Below are 21,432 nucleotides of genomic sequence, written 5' to 3'. Positions count from 1 at the left end.
ATGAAAAGCACCAATCCAGGGCAGTGGATTGGTGGATATGTTAAAGGGTCAAGCAGGATGCCTTGGGGTATTTGTTACAATTCTCTGCACACTGAGTTCAAATTATGTCAAAGTCAACTTTGCCTTCTAATCTTTTTTTTTTTTTTTGTCTTTTGGGGGATTGATTAACTATGAGCCAATCCGAGGCAATGGATTGGTAAATCAGGCAAAATATTTTGTGCTATCCGTTCTGGCTCTTTGAATTCTGTCACCAACACCTGTGATGGCACTTGTTCAAAGCCCACTTCTGCCCAAGTCAGGAGCCTTTCCTTTGGGTAAACATCAACTATGTAGAGAGGTGAGATTCATATGTATAGGTAATTAATGGTTATAGGAAAATTTGCTGTAAGAAATTTTGCCAAATAAGAAAATTCATCATTAGAAAAATTCACCATATGGACAATAATAAAGCATATTATATGAGGAAAAGAGTTTAGCAAAAAATAAAAATTGTGGTTTATATTGAGGAGATGCAGCAGAGATGAAGAAAAAGTATAATAATATTAATGCAAGACTTTAGAAACAAATGCTTCAATACAATCCACAGCAAAAAAGTACATTATTTACACAGCATTGCTTGGAATTTTCATAGGTTTTAAATGACCTCATCACCTCATTTTACTGTTTAACATTCAATAAAGACTTGTCTCTTTAATGCTTTTTATAAAACCTTTTTATCACTCTCTCTTTTTTTAATTTTCAAAAATCCTGATATAATTACACTTCATCATTGTCCATACAGCAAATTTTCCTACAGCAAATTTTCTTGTTTCAATGATGTTTACAAAGAATTTTCTGGACACAGCAACTTATAATCTGACTCCAACTGTTTAACCCAATGCCACACAATCATACGTAAATTCATTGTCATCATGGACCAACAGATGCCTCTATTTATTCATCAGTAAATAACAGTTATACTTGCAAGCAAAAGATTCACTTATAACTAAAGAAACAGGGAAAGGTGTTAACTTCCAACTCCTTTAGTTGGGGCAACGTGTCAGCTGGGAAATCTGGAATTGTAAAAAAGAAAAGGAAACCTCTACAAAATAGCCTTTCCTCTATGCCCTAAACATGTTTTTTCCTTTTTTTTTTTTAACTTGGTTAATCCAAATCTGCTTATAATGACAATCCTATGAAATCTATAAACAACTCCAGAGCCATCAAATAAAAGTCTCACATAAAAGAATCATAACAAAAACATACAACAAAACTGCTTGTAATGTTACAAAGTGATATGGTGGACCTATCCAAATGTTCACTGTGTTCACTGTCTTATGTTGCAAACACTGACAAAGTGAAGAAATCACAACTGATTACAACGTTCACTATGTCCATTACAAACAGTGGTACAGTGAACATTGTCTCAATGTTCACTATGTTCACAATTTATGTTACAAAATAGTAACTTCATGAAGAGCTGTTACAAGCAGTAACATAGTGAACAATGTTCACGATTTTTTAAAGATGTTTATTATGTTTATACAAACAGTAACACACTGAGAAAATCTCAATTGATTTTTAGATGTTCATTATGTTGAAAGCTTTAGCATAAATGAACAATTCACAGATTAAGATGTTCACTGTATATATGTTACAAACAGTAACAGTGAACAAACCATGATTGATTACAGTTCAATATGTCTGAAATACATTTTTTTTCAACTCCAGCCCTGTTATGGAATCTCCATTGATAATTGTCCAAATTGTTTCAGTTTTTACTTGCAACTGTGCTGTATATGACACTGTATCATGAAGAATCGGTTGAGCAACAGACACAATGTCTTGTGGTAGTTATGTCTCCTTGCATTTTTGAGTTTGACCCTGCTCACAATCAATAAACATGTATCTCACACACACACACACACATATACCATAACCATGATACATAACCATGATACATAACCACAATATATATAATATGTATTATATTAATATGCATACAAAATATTTATAATATATTTACATGTAGAATGTTTATATGTATGTTCAATGTAGAATATAATGTATGTGTGTATTATATATATATATATATATATATATATGTGTGTGTGCATATATACAAAATAAGAAATAAATGAATTAATTGCATTGCAATTCTTAGCATTTATGTATTAGCCTTTAGGTACTTTCTGGCAGTATATTGGATAATGATATCCCATAGCGGGTTACACTCAAACCCCTATCTCACTTTGTAATTATTGCATATATATATATCTATATATTATAAATATATATATATATAATATATATATATATGCATATTATATATATATATATATATGCATATATATACATACATATATATATATATATATATATATATATATATATATATATATATTATATATATACATATATATATATATATATATATATATACTATATATATATATATATATATATATATATATCTATATATAATATATATACATATACATACATACATATTTATATATATATAAGTATAATATACTACATACATATATATAATAATGTTTTTATTAATATTTAGCAGAAACAACAGAGTGACTCAGGATCTGAGAGTTTTGTGCATTGGCATTTATCAAACTCGTTGCAGGTCAAAGGCCTGTGAGTTTATATAGTTGTTGATAAATTTTCTTCTGGATTGTTCTAGAATGAATCATGGTAATGTCATGTGGATAATCCAAATAGTTTTCCTGTTAAGGCGTCCAATGAACAAATGCACAGATAAATAAATAAGAGATAAAAAGAGAAAAAAAGAAAGAAACCTTTTGCATAACATCACACACGCACACACACTCACATACACATACCAATATACATATGTACGTAGACGCATGCGCATGTGTGTGTGATTGCATATACATATATATATGTGTGTGTGTATATATGTACGAGTGTGTGTGTGTATATATGTACGAGTATGTGTATATGTGCATATATACATGTAATAAGAAGGAGAAAGAAAAAGAAAACAAGGATTGGTTTATTACTTCCACCTTAGTAAAGGTGGAGGTATTATTTTCAGTTGTGTTTGTTTGTTTGTCCATCCGTGGACAAGATATCTCAGGAACCGCTGGATAGATTCGATAAAACTTTCAGGGATGTTTGGCTTCAGGACTGGCATGAATAGATTAAATTTTGGAGTCGATCCAGTACCAGACAAGGATTGTGGATTATTCTTCCTGTTTTTTGCTTAATTTTTGAGAGTGGTTGGGTTCATTTTTAGCATTCTTGTTTGTGAGAGCAGTCGCGTTCATTTCAGATATTCTCATTTTAAAAATCATCTCTGGCTAATCGTTGAGAGGACGTTGGTGTTGCCTTGGTGGAGGTTTGCACTCTATGAGTGCTCTTGTTTTATCATTATTATTTTTCTTTATCTTATCTTTATATTTTATTCAACACCCATTCTTTACATTAATCTACTTACCGTGTATACATGTATGTATGTATGTACGTATGTATGTATGTACGTGCTTGTATATATATATGTACATATTATGTATGTAAATGTGTATATGTATGTGTGTGTGTACACATGTGAGTGCATGTGCATGTGAGCAAGTGTATGTACTATATATATATATATATATATATATATATATATATACGTGTGTGTGTGTGTGTGTACATGCTGTATCATAGCAACAGACTTCAATCATAAGCTGTAAATTTTTCAAATCATATTTACACACACAAGATCCCATTCTTTCTATTTTTCTTTATTTCTTTTGCTCATTTCTTTATGTATTTACTTACTGGATTTCCTTTGTGACTGCGCACTTATTTCTATCTTCATTCCTGATATCTCTCTCTCTCTCCCTGGCCAAGTGACCTTGTACTTCCTCTACAGCAAGACACCTTGTCTCTCTGCCTCACTCTAACCTCTCATCATCTGACACAAGATCACCTCCTCCAATGCCCCCTCCCCTCCCAAAAGAGTTTTTTTTTTGTCTTGCAAGTACTTGGTGGCCCTGTCAGTGCAGGTGCCATTTAAAAAGCATCAAGTCCACTCTGCTGAGTGGTTGGCATTTGGAAGGGCATCCAGCTGTAAAAACCTTACCAAAACTGACCTTGCTTGTTCTTGTGCCATATAAAAAGCACTAAGTCCACTCAGCAGAGTGGTTGGCATGTGGAAGGGCATCCAGCTGTAAAAATCCTGCCGAAACAGTCACTGAAGTCTGGCACAGGCTTCTGCCTGGCTGGCTCTTGTCAAACCATCCCACCTATGCCAGCATGAAAGGCGGATATTAAACGATGAATGAAGATGAATGCCATAACAGGCAAACTATTTGAATTACCCACATGACATTATCATGCTTCATTCTGGAACAATCCAGAAGGAAATTTATCAACAATTACATAAACTCATATATATACATACATATATATATATAATATATATATATATATATATATATATATATACATATATATATATATATATATATAAATAAATGAAAGAATGGAGTCGAACGACGTGAATTTGCTACCCAGGTATCGGTTAACCGAATTATCCATACTAGGATAATTCATTCACCTTCTTAAATATATATATATATATATATATATTATATATATATATAGGGAGAATTCACAAAAAAAAACAAAGGATGAAGACAGGTGGTGTAGAAAACAAAGAGATGTATTAGTATAACGCTTGGGAAGTTTAAAAACCTTTAACGTTTCGAGCTTACGCTCTTTCACAGAAAGGAACACTACCACCACCACCACTATTATCACCACCAACACCAACACCACTACCACCACCACCACTATCGCCACCACCACCACTACTATCACCAACACTACCACTATCACCATCACCACTACTATCACCAGCACCAGCACCACCACCATCACCACCACTATCACCATCACCACTACTATCACCAGCACCACCACTACTATCATCACCACTACCACAGCTATCATCACCACCACCACCACCACCAACACCACCACTATCACCACCACCACTATCACCACCACTACTACTATCACCAACACCACCACTATCCCCACCACCACTACTATCGTCATCATCATTGTCAATACCATTAAAAGGGAGTTTTTGACCAGTGATTCGTAACCTTATTAATATCTGGGTCAGATTCAAAAATGGATTTTTTTTAGGGGGCGACACTGAAAAAAGTAAAACTCAAGTCAGTTAAAGAAAAAAAAAATTATTGTATTTGTAGAGGGAAAACTGTCAGGGACCACAGGAAGGATGTTTGAAGGTCATCAGAAGGATGCTTGGAAGCCACAGTTGAGAATCACTGATTTAAACAGTCTCTTGAACAGCTAGAAATAACAGCCAAATTTCCTTCAGAATAGTTTAGTGCAATTCTTTTACTTGGTACAGCAACACATTATAATTATTATGGTCGGGTTCCAACCCAGGCCACAGCAAGAGAGTCTATCCACCACACTCTTCGATTCATCATCACTGCCACTAGGTCATAGATATATTCCAGGCCAGTGTTATGATGATGTTTTCTTCTTCCTGCATCACCAGAAAGTGGATTCGACAAGACTTAATTTGGATGATTCCAGTTCAGGGTGGCACACACAGTGACCAGATAGTTGCTGACACCTTTGCCTGATCTTGCTGACTTTGAGCAGGTCTCCATTTGTCATATGTTGCTGCCATTTCATATCAGGACATATTTTATGAGGTACTGAATGTCAGCCAACGCATTGCACTCAAATCTGATTGGCTAGAAAACCATGCCCCAACCAGCTTAACACTTTCGTTACTGTATTTATTTTGAGATGCTCTGTGTTTCTTTCAACTGATTTTAAATATAACAAAGAATTTATTAAAATAACTTAGTTATCATTCAGCTAGTGTTAGGAACAAACATTGTGATTAAGGTTTGGTGGAAGATTTTAATTCAAAACGTTTGAAAACAAGATATTTGTACTACAGAGCCAGAGGCGGTTTCAGCCAGGTTGGTAACAAAAGGGTTAACGACCTCTCTCAAAATTCACCTGCCCTCTCACACCCTACATATTAACATATTGGCTCCTGGACCTCATTTTACGTTTTATCCCAGGGTCCCAATACGATATTTTAATTTTGACATGAGTGGTGTAATATTTTTACAGCATACCATATCTCTCAGAAAGCCCATCGGAAAGAGATTAAAAAATGACCGACTGGTGGATCGGGAGGGGCTCGCTTAATATATACCACCATGACCCACCTGCTGGACATGTGGGAGCCAACATGTTAAGGAGTAGGTGGGGTACTTCTGTGAGTTGAAGTGCCAAAGTAAAATACAGACGTGAGGATGGAGAGGGGATGGGAGGGAGGTCACTCCACCTGCTTGACATAGCAGCTATGGCCTATTGAAGCATAACCTTTACTGTCTTAAAGAAGGACTGTTACATTGTTTAATATAGTCCTAGATACATTATGCACACACTCATACACTCATGCACTGACTCAGAACACCTTGTAGACTTAGGTTCACGCACACACATGCACAAATGCACACACATAGACCAAAATCTTCACACTCGCGCGCACACACAGTCTCACAGAAAATATTATTCACACACACCCACACAAACACACATACTCACTCGCATGCATACACACACACTCATGTGTACACACATATACACATGCACACTTACTCATTCTCATGCACACACACAAATAGAAGCACATCCATCATATACACACACATCCAAACTTTTTTTAAACTTCAAAATGCCTTCTCTTGCCATTTCCTCAGATTTAAACTCTTAAGACCACAAACTAAGATGACCCTCACCCACCCACCCCCATCCCACTTCTGCTACCCAGCAACCTTCCTCCTCCTCCTCAGCCAATATCTTCACGGATGCATGCATGCAATTTCCTGACTGAATCAGTGAGAGAACCTCTACATGGTCGTTCGATGTGCTAGAAATAGCTGCCAAATCTCGCATTTTTATCATCTTAAAAAAGAAGAACACATTGAGCAATGTAATTAGTGATATATCATATAGATGGCTTCGTTATGCCTGGATCATCATTTGATTATAATTTGCTCAGACATAACTAACCTCAGGCTAAACATCAGCAACACTAACAACAACATCAGCCTGGTAAAAGATTTTATTTAATATAGAATAACTAAAAAGGCAGTGAGCTGGCAGTTGTGTACTGGGGTCGATCTAATCGACTGGCCCCCTCCCCCAAAATTTCAGGCCTTGTGCCTAAAATAGAAAAGAATATTCTGTCTCTGAAAGGCAGCGTGCTGGCAGAAATGTTAGTACACCGGGTGAAATGCTTAGTGGTATTTCGTCTGTCTTTATGTTCTGAGTTCAAATTCCATTCAGGTCGACTTTGCCTTTCATCCTTTTGGGGTCGACAAATTAAGTACCAGTTGTGTGCTGGGGTCGATGTAATCGACTAGTCCTCTCTCCCAAAATAGCTAATGACCAAGATTTTTTAATTAACATCTCTTATCTTTTACTTGTTACAGTCATTGGACTGTGGCCATGCTGGGGCAGCACCTTGAAGGGGCTTTAGTAGAACAAATCAACCCCAGGGTTTTTTTTTTCAAAGTCTGGTACTTATTCTATTGGTCTCTTTTTTGCCGAATCACAAAGTTGCAGGGACATAAACAAACCCTCACTGGTTGACAAACAATGGTGAGGAGACAAACACAAATACACACACACACATACGATGGGCTTCCAAACAGTTCACAAGGTATTAATAAAACTGGGGCTATTGTAGAAGGTCCCACACTGGGGAAAAGGACCAGAAACCCCATGTTTACAAAGCGAACTTCCTAACCACGCTTATTTTTCTAATTACTGAATCTTAATTATTGTGAAATTGCAGGGTGACACACAACTAACATCAGGAATAGGTGAGACAAATTACTGAAATTATAATTGGGTTGGTGAATTATAATTATAATTGGGTTGGTGAAATTATAACTAAGGTAGCACCTCTTATTGCAGATTTTTGCAACAAATTTTATTCAACAAAAACAATAACAACATGTAACAAAAACATTTTAAAATAATTATTCTGGAACATATTCGTTATCTACTTCAATTACTGCTTCCCATTTGCTTGGCAAATGGTCAATTCCACAGGCGAAGAAGTTGCTGTTCTTAGAGGCAATCCACACTTCGATGGTGGCCACCAAGTCATCAGAAACTTTGTTCGTGAGCCAATTTTTCAGCGATCGATCGGCATGATAGTCTGTAGGTGCTTCTGTGGGAGAATATGACGGATGAGGAAGCAGTTCCCAGCACTTATTGGCTATAGATTCAACAACATGATGCTCAACATGTGGGTATGCATTATTGTGGTGGAAGCCAATATGACGAATGTGGATATGATTTTCAATACACATTTTTATGAAAAAAAAAATTACCGTCATTTAAAGATGTTTTTGTTAAATATTGTTAATGCTTTTGTTGAATAAAATTTGTTGAAAACAGCCCCAAATATTGTGCACCAACCCAATATTATTAAGATAACAAGATGGCAGAATTGTTAGCATGTTGGGAAAAATGCTTAGCGATATTTTGTCCATCTTTATGTTCTGGGTTCAAATTCTGCCAGGATCAACTTTGCCTTTCATCTTTTTGGGGGTCAACAAAATAAGTATCAGTTAAACACTAGGGCTGATTTAATTGACTTAGGACTTCTCCCAAAATTGCTAGCCTAGGGTCAAATTTTGAAATCATTATTATTAATATCATTATTATAGATGAGGGTGGCAAGCTAGCAGAAACATTAGCATGCCAGGAAAAATGCTTAGTGGTATTTTGTCTGTCTTTACGTTCTGAGTTCAAATTTCACCAAGGTCAACTTTGCTTTTCATTCTTTCGGGGTCAATAAATTAAGTACCAGTTGTGTACTGGGGTTGATCTAATCTATTGGACTCTCCCAAAAGATTTTGGGCCTTGTGCCCAGAGTAGAAAAGAATATGGTGCAAATTTGAAAGGTGGTGAGGTACCAGTTACAAACTGGGGTCGATGTAATCAACTTAAACCTTCCACACAAATTTCAGGCTTTGTGCCTTTAATGGAAAGGATTATTATTATCATCATTATTATTATTATAATTGCCTTTGCACAGCTTCTAACACTGGGGATGTACTACAGAGTCAGCTGTTCACTACCATTGAACTAAGGTAACACCTCTTATTTTTCGAGCACCTTCCGGAGTATTCCAGCAGTTCCAAGCAAGTGCTGTTTTCTGCAAGTGCTCCACCCTTATTGCAGACACTTTGTTCCACGTACTTCTCGAGATTTTTGCTCACTGTTCCTAGGGCTCCGACAATTATTGGTACTACTGCTACCTTTTTCATCAACCACGACTGCTTAACTTCCCAAGCTAACCTGTCATATCTCTCGACTTTTCGTTCATCCTTATCGCATACCTTGTTGTCAGCTGGGCATGCTATATCTATGATCAAGCATAGTTTGTTTATTATTATTATTATTATATTATTATTATTATTATTGTTATTAAGGCAGTCAGCTGGTAGAATTGTTAGCGTGCTAGACAAAATGCTTAGAAGTATTCTTTCCAGCTCTTTAGAAATTTAAGTTCAAGCTCCACCAAGGTTAACTTTGCTTTTCAGCCTCTCAGAGTCAATAAAATACATACCAGTTACAAACTGGGGTTGATGTAATCAACTAGCCTCCTCCCCGCAAGTTTCAGGCCTTGTGCCTGTTGTAGAAAGACCAGCTACGACTATTATATATTTTGAGTTCAAATTCTGCAATGGTTGACTTTAGCTTTCATCCTTCTGGGGTTTTGATAAAATAAAGTACTGGGATTGATATCAACTGTCCCCATCCCTCACCAAATTTCTGCTTGCATACCTATATCAGAACTCCTTACAATTGACCTGATCGATTCTGAGTTCTAACCCTATCAGGGCCGACTTTACAGTTACCTTTTCTGTTGGGTGGAAGTTAATAAAATAAATACCATATTTTAACATGTATTAGAAACCCTTTTTTGTCAAAAATTAGGTTAAAAAAATATGGGAGTTTCTTATACATGGATAGTATTATAATCCCTTACAAAGCCTTTTCCAAATTTTTAGCCCCCAAAATTAGGGGGTTCCTTATACACGTTAAAATACGGTACTTTTCATATGTTGACTGATCAATATAATTCATTGACCATATTTCCCTCAAAATCTGTGGCCCTGGGGCCAAGGTCAGAAATAATCATGATTTATAATTTTTTTATTCTTTCGTTTGTTTCAGTCTATTGACTGCAGCCATGCTGGAGCACCGTCTTTAGTCGAACTAATTGACCCCGGGAATTATTCTTTGTAAGCCTAGTACTTATTCTATTGGTTTCTTTTGCCGAACCACTAAGTTATAGGGACATAAATACACCAACATCGGTTTTCAAGTGATGTTGGGGTGGGGTACAAACAGAGACACAAACATACACACACACACACATATATTATATGTATTATATATGACAGGCTTCCTTCAGTTTCCATCTACCGAATCCACTCACAAAGCTTTGGTCAGCCTGAGGCTTTAGTAGAAGACACTTGCCCAAGGTGCCACATAGTGGGACTGAACTTGGAACCATGTGGTTTGTTTCAAATATTGTTGTTTTGTTAATTGCAGCTTTTGTTTGCTTTTTGTTATTTTTTGTTGTTGTTATTTATGTTGTTATTCCTTTGTATATAAAATTTAATTATAATTTAATGTTTACTGATTATAATTGAAGGCAGATTCTAAATAATTTCACCTGTATATAAAGAAGAAAGAAAAGAGGAGGAGAGAAAGACTGAGAAAGAGAGAGGAGAGAGAAAGCGGGAAGGTGGTTGTGGCAGGTGTTGTAGTTGTTGTTATTGTCACTGACTGAAGACATTGTTACCATCATAATTCACTAATGAGATAGAATGTATTAACTACATATAATGTGTATGCACCTGTATATATATATATATATATATATATATATATATATATATATATATATATATACACACATATAGATATGTGTGTGTGTATATCATCATCATACATGTTTGTATGTGTATGTGTATATTATCATGTATATATATGTAATATATATACACATATATATATATATGTATGTATATATATATATATTATATATATATATATATATTATATACACATATATACATATATATATGTATATATATGGGTAAAAGAGGGTTAGATGATGGGGGTAGTGTTTTCAAAGGGCTGGCATGTGCAACGTGATCACCTCTGCTGACCAAACTCCCAACCCACGCGCTCCTGTCGCAACAGAACTGGGTCGGGTGTGAAAACCAACTTTAAAGTATAAATATAGATGTTTTTGAATCAGCAATATTGTGTTCGGTTAAGTCCTATTTGTGGTGAAAAATCAATAAACTTATTCCTTATGGAGTTTTCCATTTAATCAGGTTAAAATAAAAAATCGATAAACTGATTCCTTATAGGACTTCCCACTAAAATAGGCTACATCCTATTTTCAACCATAACTTTTACCAATTTTGTTGTATTTTGTTCAAACTTGATGCCAGCATTACTTAGGATTCATGGGATCTTTGAATGCTTTAAGTTCTCCAAAAACGAAAAAAAGAAAAATCGATGAATGGAAAAAATCGATAAACCGATTCCTTATGGGATTACCCAATCAAGTTGTCTGCAACTCATTTTCAGCCAAAAGTTTACCAATTTCAACAGATTTCGCTCAAATTTGACATTGATGTTATTCAGTTTGGTCTGAAATAAAGGACTTGATTAGCTTAATAATCCTAACTTAATCCCAAGCAAACCCAGGCTATACTGCTTGTATATATATATATATATATATATTTATAAAGAGAGGGAGAAAGAGCAGTTAAAGTCAAACTCCAATGTGTTGAATGGCCATTGTTTTTTAGAAATAAAGATAAAATGAATTCAAACAGACTTTTTTCTCCTTGGTATTTTCGTACCAAGGAAAAAAGTCTGTTTGGCTTAAACTGCTCTTTCTCCCTATCTTTGTCTTTATATATATATCAAGACAATTTGCCGCAGATTAGAAAGTGTGTTTGAATGTGGATGAAGAAGTCTGTTTCTTCGCCCACTCTTACTTTTTTCTATATACATAAATATATATATATATATACATACATATATACATACATATATACATATATATATACATACATATATACATACATACATATATACATACATACATATATACATACATATACACACACACACGCGCGCACACACACACACATCAAAGTAACATTTTTAAAAAATAGCCATTTCCTACGGCTGACTAAAATCATTCTAATGAAAGGCGTCATAATGTATTTTTCTTTCTTTATGTGTTAATTGATATCAGACATCGTGCCCTGCGTCCACCTAGTGGTCATTCTGCCCAGTTCACCAATATGACATTGATCAGTTTATACAGTATAGTTTGCGGCTACCCAACAGTAAAGAATAATAATAATAATAATGAGTATAAAAAATTACCCCATCCAGCTAAAAGTTAACTTGTAACCCAACAACTTGTAAATAGCTATAAATATGAAATATATATATATATATATACAATAATAATAATTATAATTATAATAATATTAACATTAAAAAAATTAATTAAAAATATATATATAATAAAAAATAAAAACAATTTCTCTCAAATTTTTGTCTTGTTCTTTTCTTTTTTGAATTGTAATTCTGTTAATTTCTTTCTGTGTTATGGTTGGTGTATTAATACATCATCATCATCATCATTTAACGTTCGCTTTCCATGCTGGCATGGGTTGGATGATTTGACTGAAGACTGGCGAACCAGATGGCTGCACCAGGCTCCAATCTGATCTGGCAGAGTTTCTACAGCTGGATGCCCTTCCTAATGCCAACCACTCTAAGAGTGTAGTGGGTGCTTTTATGTGCCACCGGTATGAGGGCCAGTCAAGCAGTACTGGCAACGGCCATGCTCAAATAGTGCTTTTTATGTGCCACCTGCACAGGAGCCAGTCCAGAAGTACTGGCAAGAACCTCACCCGAATGTTTTTTCACGTGCCACCAGCACAAGTGCCAGTAAGGCAACGCAGGTAATGATCACGCTTGAATGGTACTTTTTATGTGCCACTAGCATGGAGGCCAGTTTGTTGCTCTGGAAATGATCACGCTCCTATGGTGCCCTTAGTGCTCCACTAGCATGGATGTCAGTCATTGAATTCGATTTCGATTTCACTTGCCTCAACAGGTCTTCACAAGCAGACTTTAGTGTCCAATGAAGGAAAGGTACGCATAAGTGGGCCAACCACTCCAAGAGTGTAGTGGGTGCTTTTACGATATTTGAATTTTTTTTATTTGCTTTACTGGGACACATTTTATCAACATATTTTGACAGGAAAAAAAGAAATAAAAAAACATTAAAAATACAAAGTGGGCCAGAATTCATGACTCTCATGTTAGATATATTTATTAATATGCTCACGTACAAAGTTAACGAACGCATGGTTTAGTTAAATTAGTTTTCCATCTCATGGCCAACTGGGCCTCCTTCTGCTGCAACACTGGTTTGAAACCATATTGAAACACTTAACATGCTTTATGACACATGTCTACCAGCATTGTTTCATATTCTTGGATAATAACTTGTTTAAGATGTTCAAGACTGTTAATCTTCTGATGATAGTCACGGTCTTTTAGATAATCCCACAAAAAAAAGCCTGGTTGTGTTAAATCAGATGAGCAAGCTGACCACTCGATAGGCTCTCACTTCCCAATCCAACAATCAAGGAAAATTTCATTCTGCCAGTCATGGACAGCCAGTGAATAATGTTGGGGAGTACCCCCTGCTGCCACCATAATTCTTTAAAGCCTTCTTGTTCTTTTAACTTAGGGAGAACTTGGTTTTGTAAAAGTTTCAGATACGAGACCTCATTTACGCCACCTTCTATAAACAATGGCCCCCATGTGTCTGTTGTAACTCACACCTGCCTACACCATTATGCCAGAACTCTTGTGGTCATACTCATTCGTGATTTGTGGATTTCATGTATGCCAAACAACAGACCCTGAAACGTAAAATTTTGACATGTCAGTCCAGAAAATATGTTCTTCCAATGTTGGGTCATCTTGCAGTTTGCAGAACTGCAAGCGACAATCTGGATCATCCTCCATTAATCCATGAATCAAACAAGGGATTTAAGGATACAGATTCGTATTATGGAGCAAGCATCTTAAAGAAGTCCTTGAAATGTTTGGATCTGATAAATGTCCTGATGACTAGGATTTTTGTTCTCAAGTGTTCTTTATTTTCATTTGTTCAAACAGATCTTAGTCATCCTGGTCTTTTTCGGTTCACAACATTACCTGTTTCATCAAATGACTTGTTAATCCTAGCAAAAGTCTTTTTCATAGATGCTGGTGGCCCATAAGTTGCTTCCATTACTCTGCACACTGCAGTAATGTTATCCATTTTAGCAAGTAATCTCACACATTGAACACGTTTCTCCAAGCTTGGCAGAGAATGTGCCATGGGGTCAATCACATTCTGGAAAAAATTTAAAAAAACCTATTATGCATATTAACAAATAAAATAATAAATTTAAACATGTGCAGGAGTGACTGTGTGGTAAGTAGCTTGCTTACCAACCACATGGTTTCGGGTTCAGTCCCACTGTGTGGCACCTTAGGCAAGTGTCTTCTACTATAGCCTTGTGAGTGGATTTGGTAGACGGAAACTGAAAGAAGCCCGTCGTATATGTGTGTGTGTGTGTATGTGTGTATGTGTAAGTGTGTATGTATGTGTGTGTCTGTGTTTGTCCCCCACCCACCATTGCTTGACAACCGATGTTGGTGTGTTCATGGCCCCATAACTTAGCAGTTTGACAAAAGAGTCCGATAGGATAAGTACTAGGCTTACAAAGAATAAGTTGAGAGAGTCAATTTCTTCGACTAAAGGTGGTGCTCCAGCATGGCCGCAGTCAAATTACCAAAACAAATAAAAGAGTAAAAGACTAACACAATAACAATAAAATAAGCATATTAAGAAATAAAACTAATTAGTGAGTCGTGAATTTTGGCCCCACCCTGTATAAAAGATCAAATTATGGAGAAAAAACTCATAGTAACCTCACCAAAGAAACAAAATAAAAGGAAAAAAAAAACGTGCTGGGAGATTAAGCAGCAGATGGGGACGGGAACGGGGGACGGGGAAATGGGTTGTACCCCACCCCCAGAGCCAACGGCTTCTTCAGTCACACCTTGTGGACATGATTGCAAAGGCATTGCCATGGAGAATGACCAGCAGCACTCACTGTAACATTCAGTCCATTTTGCAGGGCTCATTTCTCAGGGAGCCAACAGTCACCCCAATTTTATGGAGAAAACAGGTAGTGTGGGGTCTGAGAACACCCAAGGTTTTGACGGCAGCCAGCACAAACTGATAATGTCCAGTTATGCTCCTGTGTTTGTTTATCTTCTGCTCCTTTGTGTTACGGGTATCAATATCCAGGGTTGCAAGTAATGCAGCCGGACAGGAACCAGAGAAGATGCCATATCCCTCATTTGTGATCTGCCTCTCTCGTAGAGGAAGAAAGTTATTCCATCAGGGTGCTTACCATACTTGATTGTGTTTGAGGACACTTAATTCTCAGTATATTACTATCTTCAAACCAGTTACAAGATTATTTTCTTTCAAATACCCCATGGCAGATAAAATACAAACACAAGAAATTAAAAGGCATGCATTCATTGTTGCCATGTTTACAGAATGAAGTGATTTAGAAAATTGCCAAACTTCTAAAGGTTGCAGGATCCTTTGTACATAAAATTCAGATGGAACTGGAAGCAGCTGGTGGGTATGTTTCATCTGTATCAAAGACAGAAAAAAGAAAAATTCTAAATGTTCAGATTTAAGAATACTGCAGCTCAGATATTGTCAATGATGATCTCAAGAAATTGATGGAGTCCTGTGTCAGAGAGATACTCGAGAACTTCTGGAACATTCTTAACTCCTTAGTATTCAAATCAGCCATATTCAGCCTATATATTCTGTCTGTTTTATGTTCAAACTGACCAGATCAGACATCTCACACCTACTCTGCAATGTCATTCTGAAAATAAACAATCACATCAATGAAATCTCAAAGCTATGAGATGAAGCGGGATTAATTCAAAACAATGTGATGAAATAAGCAATGCATTCTTGGAGTGGTTGGCATTAGGAAGGGCATCCAGCTGTAGAAACCTTGCCTGATCAGATTGGAGCCTGGTGTAGCCTCCTGGTTTGCCAGCCCTCAGTCAAACCGTCCAACTCATGCCAGCATGGAAAGTGGACATTAAATGATGACAATGATGTATATGCATGCATTTGAGAGAATAAACTGAATGCTGAAAGGACAACCTTATTCCACTCTCATGATACAGATTCATCCCCGATTCTAGCTATTGGGTCCAACAGGTTCAGGAATTGCTGAAAAACTTCAGCAAAAACTGATCCTCACTGAAAAGCATTAGCAAAAATTGACCTTCACACTCTCTCACACCACAATGCTTAATCCAGTTTATGTGAAATAAGTTGTAGCCAGCCATGCGAAATAATTGTCACGGTCTGTAGGTTGTGGGCTGGTTGGGTCCATGAATGAAAATGTTTCTTGGGCTGCAAAGAAGTAATTGAACAACACCTGTAAACATTTAACTGAAGAATTTATTGTTGCACATAAAAGACAAACTGTGTCGGTCTTTTACAGATATCAACAGCAATAATGACACACTGGGAGTGAGAGATACTGCTTGGCAAGCTATTGATACATCAACCTGTGTGCTCAGCATAAGAGGAAACAACTGTGTTATATTCATGGTGACAGAGATTCCTGCCATCTATCATCTGTGTCCTCTCTCTTAGTCACCTTCCTGGGTCATCTGGCTGATAAAAAAAGTATGCTGAACAGATTTTATAGGGGACTGGAAGCTATATTTTAAAATGCTTGAGAAAACCTGTCCACATCATCGCTTCATGTTGATTGGTTGGTTAACAGACCAATCATGTGAAACTAGGGTGGTTTGCTTGTGATGTCTGACTACATATCCAGGAATTTGGTTTTGAATCACTTTTACATAACAATCACAGAGTAAAGAATGAACACAGGTTTTTTTGTGGCTAATGAAATGAAGCTGACTATTTTCAACAAAAGAATTAAAAAAAGCAGACCTTGGTACATAAACCTTGGACATTTAAAAACTTTAAATTGTATTTGTCATTGAAGCCTTCCATAATTCATGGGGGATGGTTCATTGATTTTCATTTAGTCTGCCAGCAGGTTTGGGAGGAAAGCATTCTGGTAGATGCAGGTGTGGTTGTGTGGTAAGAATTTAGCTTCCCAATCACATGGTTCTGGGTTCAGCCCCACAAATCAAACATCAATGAAATGATAAAATTTTTGCCATTTCCCTGTGGATGGCCAGTTTTTATTCAAAATTGATGGTGAGGAAAGGACAGATTCAACTCCTTAGTATTCTACACAACAGAGTGTAAGTGCCCTGAGAGAAAAGTTGGGCATAAGAAGCATCAAATGTGGTGTGCAAGAGAGACTGCGCTTGTATGGTTATGTATTATGTATGGATAAGGGGCGCTGTGTGAGGAAGTTCCACTACTTAACTGTGGAAGGAACCTGTAGAAGAGGTAGACTCAGAAATACATGAAATCAGGTGGTGAAGGATGACTTTCAAGCATTGGGCTGCACAGAGGCAATAACAGGAGACCGATACCTTTGAAGATATGCTGTGATTGAGAAAACCCGGCAACTAAAGTGAGATCGCAGCCATGCATGTCCGGCCTAATTAAGAGTATCCCTGATGCATTGTGTGATATGATATGCTTGAGAAGATCTGTTGAGTCAAGTAAAACCAATATCGTAGCTGTGGCCAGTGCCCTCTGACTGGCTCCCGTGCTGGTGGCATGTAAAAAACACCATCCGAATGTGGTTGATGCCAGTTCTGCCTGACTGGCTCCTGTACTGGTGGCATGTAAAAAGCACCAACCAAACGTGATCGATGCCAGGCCCGCCTGACTGGCTCTCATGCTGGTGGCACATAAAAAGCACCCACTACACTCTCGGAGTGGTTGGCATTAGGAAGGGCATCCAGCTATAGAAGCATTGCCAGATCAGAATGGAGTCTGGTGCAGCCACTAGGTCTCCAGACCTTAGTCAAACTGTCCAACCCATGCCAGCATGGAAAACGGATGTTAAATGCTGCTACTGATGATTGGACCAAGGCTAAAGTAGAAGACACATGCCCAAGGTATCACACAGCCATATCTGTTCATATTGTGGCAGAGAAAGATACCAGACAACAATCTTCATATGTTTTATTGTTCTATTTCAGGGATGGTCACGTTTTGTTTTTTTGCCAAATGAACAACTTCATTATTGTTCTTATTTTAATGTCCTTTGTCTTAAATCCTTCACCACACTTCCTGTTCCGTTTAATATTTATTATGCTTATCTATTCTCATTCTTTCAAAACAAACAGGTATTATCTTATAGTTTTCAGAGTTCAATGATGTGATTGTTTATTTTTAAAATAGGCTTGGTGTGAGAGGTGGGATCAAGCTAGTTTGAACAAAAAACTGATAGAATATTTAGTTCAGATCATTATCATCATTTAATGTCTGTTGTCCATGCTGGCATGGGTTGGACAGTTTGACTGGGCTGGCATGCTGGAAGGCTGCACCAGACTCCAGTCCAATTTGCCATGGCTTTCTATGGCTGGATGCCCTTCCTAACATCAACTACTCTTAGAGTGTAATAAGTGCTATTATGTGTCACTGGCATAGGTGCCATTTGTGTGATACCAGGGTGTGTTTACATGTCACTGGCATGGGTGCCAATTTGCATGACACCAGTATCTGACATGACTGCAATTTTGCTCAGCTTGATGGGTCTTTTTCTCATGCACAACATAAAGCTAAAGGTCTCGGTCATTGCATCTGTGAGGTCCAATACTTGAAAGAAACTCATCCACCTCGCCTCTGTGAGGCCCAACATTCAAAAGGAACTCAGCGACCTAGCTTCCGTGAGTCCCAATACTCAAATGGAACTCAGCCAGTTTGAGTCTGTGAGGTCCAATACTGGAAAAGAAGTCAGCAAGTTTGCCTCTGTGTGATCCAACACTCAAAAAGAACTCAGCAAGTTTGCCTCTTTGACGCCCAATGCTTGAAAGGAACTCAGCCACTTTGCCTCTGTGAGGCCCAACACTTAAAGGAACTCAGCCACCTTGCCTCCATGAGGACCAATTCTTGAAAGGAACTCATCCACCTTGCTTCCATGAGGCCCAATGCTTGAAAGGAACTCAGCCACCTTGCCTCTATGAGGTGCAATGCTCAAGAGAAACTCAGCCACTTTGCCTCTATGAGGACCAATTCTTGAAAGGAACTCAGCCACCTTGCCTCCATGAGGTGGCCAGTTTAAACACCAAAGGGTTAATAGTTGAAACATTTCTCTAAGTCCATCCATTATAGTGTGCCATTCTTTTATTTTCTGACTTGGGATCATCAGGAACTGAGTGGCCCATGGAAGGCAAATAGAGACATGACCTTTACCACATTCAATCCATCAATTTCTAAGAGTTTCCATGTTTTGCACATCTATCGCAAACATGATTCTTGGTGTTTTTTTTCTATTTTAAAACAATGATTAGTTTTGTTGCAAAGTTCATCTGTAAATGAAGTCACAGCAATTTAGGGGCTGTCTATCCCCACCCCCATTACTTTTTTCTTGCTTGTTTTCAGCCATTTGACTGTGACCATCCTGGAGCGTCACCTTGAAGAATTTTTAGTTGAATGAATTGGCCCTAGAACATATTTTCTTTAGTATTTATTCTATTAGGTTCCTTTCACTGAACCACTAAGTTACAGGGACATAAACACACCAACACCGGTTGTCAAGTGGTGGTGGAGGACAAACGCAGACACAAAGTCTCACACACACATATACATATGACTATCTTTTTTCAGTTTCAGTCTACAAAATTCACTCACAAGGCTTTGGTTGGCCCAAGGCTGTAGTAGAAGACACTTGCCCAAGGTGCCATGCAGTGGAATTGAACCAAGAACCATGTGGTTGGGAAGCAAGTTTGTTACCTCACAGCCATGTCTGCACATACACAAACACAAACACACACGACTGGCTTCTTTCAGTTCCCGTCTACAAAATTCACTCAGAAGGCTTTGATCGGCCCAAAGCTGTAGTAGAAGACACTTGCCCAAGGTGCCACACAGTGGGATGGAACACAGAATCATGTGGTTGGGAAGCAAGCTTCTTACCACACAGCCATGCCAGAGAAAGATAAAAGACAACAATATTAATACACTTTATTGTTCTATTTTTGCCAACTAAATATAGTACTATTTTTGTTTTATTTTATTTTAGTGTCTTTTGTCTTAAATATTGCCAGTGGTACACAAAAAATACCATCCAAGCATGGTCGATGCCAGTACCGCCTGACTGGCCCTCGTGCCGGTGGCATGTAAAAGGCACCCACTACACTCTTGGAGTGGTTGGTGTTAGGAAGGGCATCCAGCTGTAGAAACTCTGCCAGATCAGACTGGAGCCTGGTGCAGCCTTCTGGCTTGCCAGCCCTCGGTCAAACCGTCCGACCCATGCCAGCATCAAAAGCAAATGCAGAACGATGATGATGATGATGATGATTGTGACCTCTTCAAGGACTCTCTCCTGTTCTGTTTAAGTCCATTTTATCTTTCTATTATTCATATATCTTTAATTGCTGTTTTACAAACTACTTGATCAAGAATAGAATTAGTATTCATATCAAACCACCACCACCGCCGCCGTCGCCGCCACCAGCAAGAGCTTTTATCATGAGGTTTAAACACCCATTACGCTGCCCTACTTTTCCCTCAGCTACATACTAAAACTACTTCATTCTATCCACGACTTTCTTTTTCAGCTTACTTCAAAATTTCTAAAACTTCCATTGTTTTATCGAGGCCATGTTTTAAAGCAAACGATTCAACAAAGAGGAGAAGACACAAGAAATACATTGCAATCAAAGACAGGTGGCAAGTTTTAGCTGGAATGCATTAATTTCATGTAATGTGTATGCATGTGTTTGTATATACATATATGTGTGTGTATATATTATCATGTATATATATGTATACATACATACATACACACACACACACATATATATATAGATAGATAGATAGACAGATAGATGGATTGAAAGAACTTACTTGGAAGAGGATGCATGGCATTCGATATCAATATATATATATAGTCAATAATAATAAGGGTAAAATTAATTAATTAATTAGTAATTAATAATTTTACCAAGCAGTGTTCAGTATGTAAAAGGACCATTTATGGTAAATTTAAACATTATTTTATAATTCAGCAATTTTTG

At 37.2% G+C, this 21,432-nt stretch overlaps 1 protein-coding gene across 3 annotated transcripts in view; it reads right to left on the bottom strand.

Annotated features, from left to right (window-relative positions):
• Nucleotides 1-13,462: 13,462 nt before the first annotated feature.
• LOC115216776 overlaps nt 13,463-21,432 on the bottom strand; it is a 33,192-nt gene continuing 25,222 nt past the window's right edge. For 2 of the 3 annotated variants that reach the window (XM_036506723.1, XM_036506722.1), the window contains 2 exons: nt 15,803-15,874; nt 13,463-14,554 (listed from right to left, as the gene is read on the bottom strand). In XM_036506723.1, coding sequence (XP_036362616.1) covers nt 14,342-14,554; nt 15,803-15,874 — 285 coding nt within the window. In that variant the 3' untranslated portion in view covers nt 13,463-14,341. The remainder of the gene's footprint in view (nt 14,555-15,802; nt 15,875-21,432) is intronic. The other variant, XR_005001008.1, reaches the window with a different exon arrangement.

This window comes from Octopus sinensis, linkage group LG10, assembly GCF_006345805.1.
Source record: "Octopus sinensis linkage group LG10, ASM634580v1, whole genome shotgun sequence".
In the NCBI taxonomy this organism is placed as follows: Eukaryota; Metazoa; Mollusca; class Cephalopoda; order Octopoda; family Octopodidae; genus Octopus; species Octopus sinensis.
This window is presented reverse-complemented; position numbering and strand designations above follow the sequence as displayed.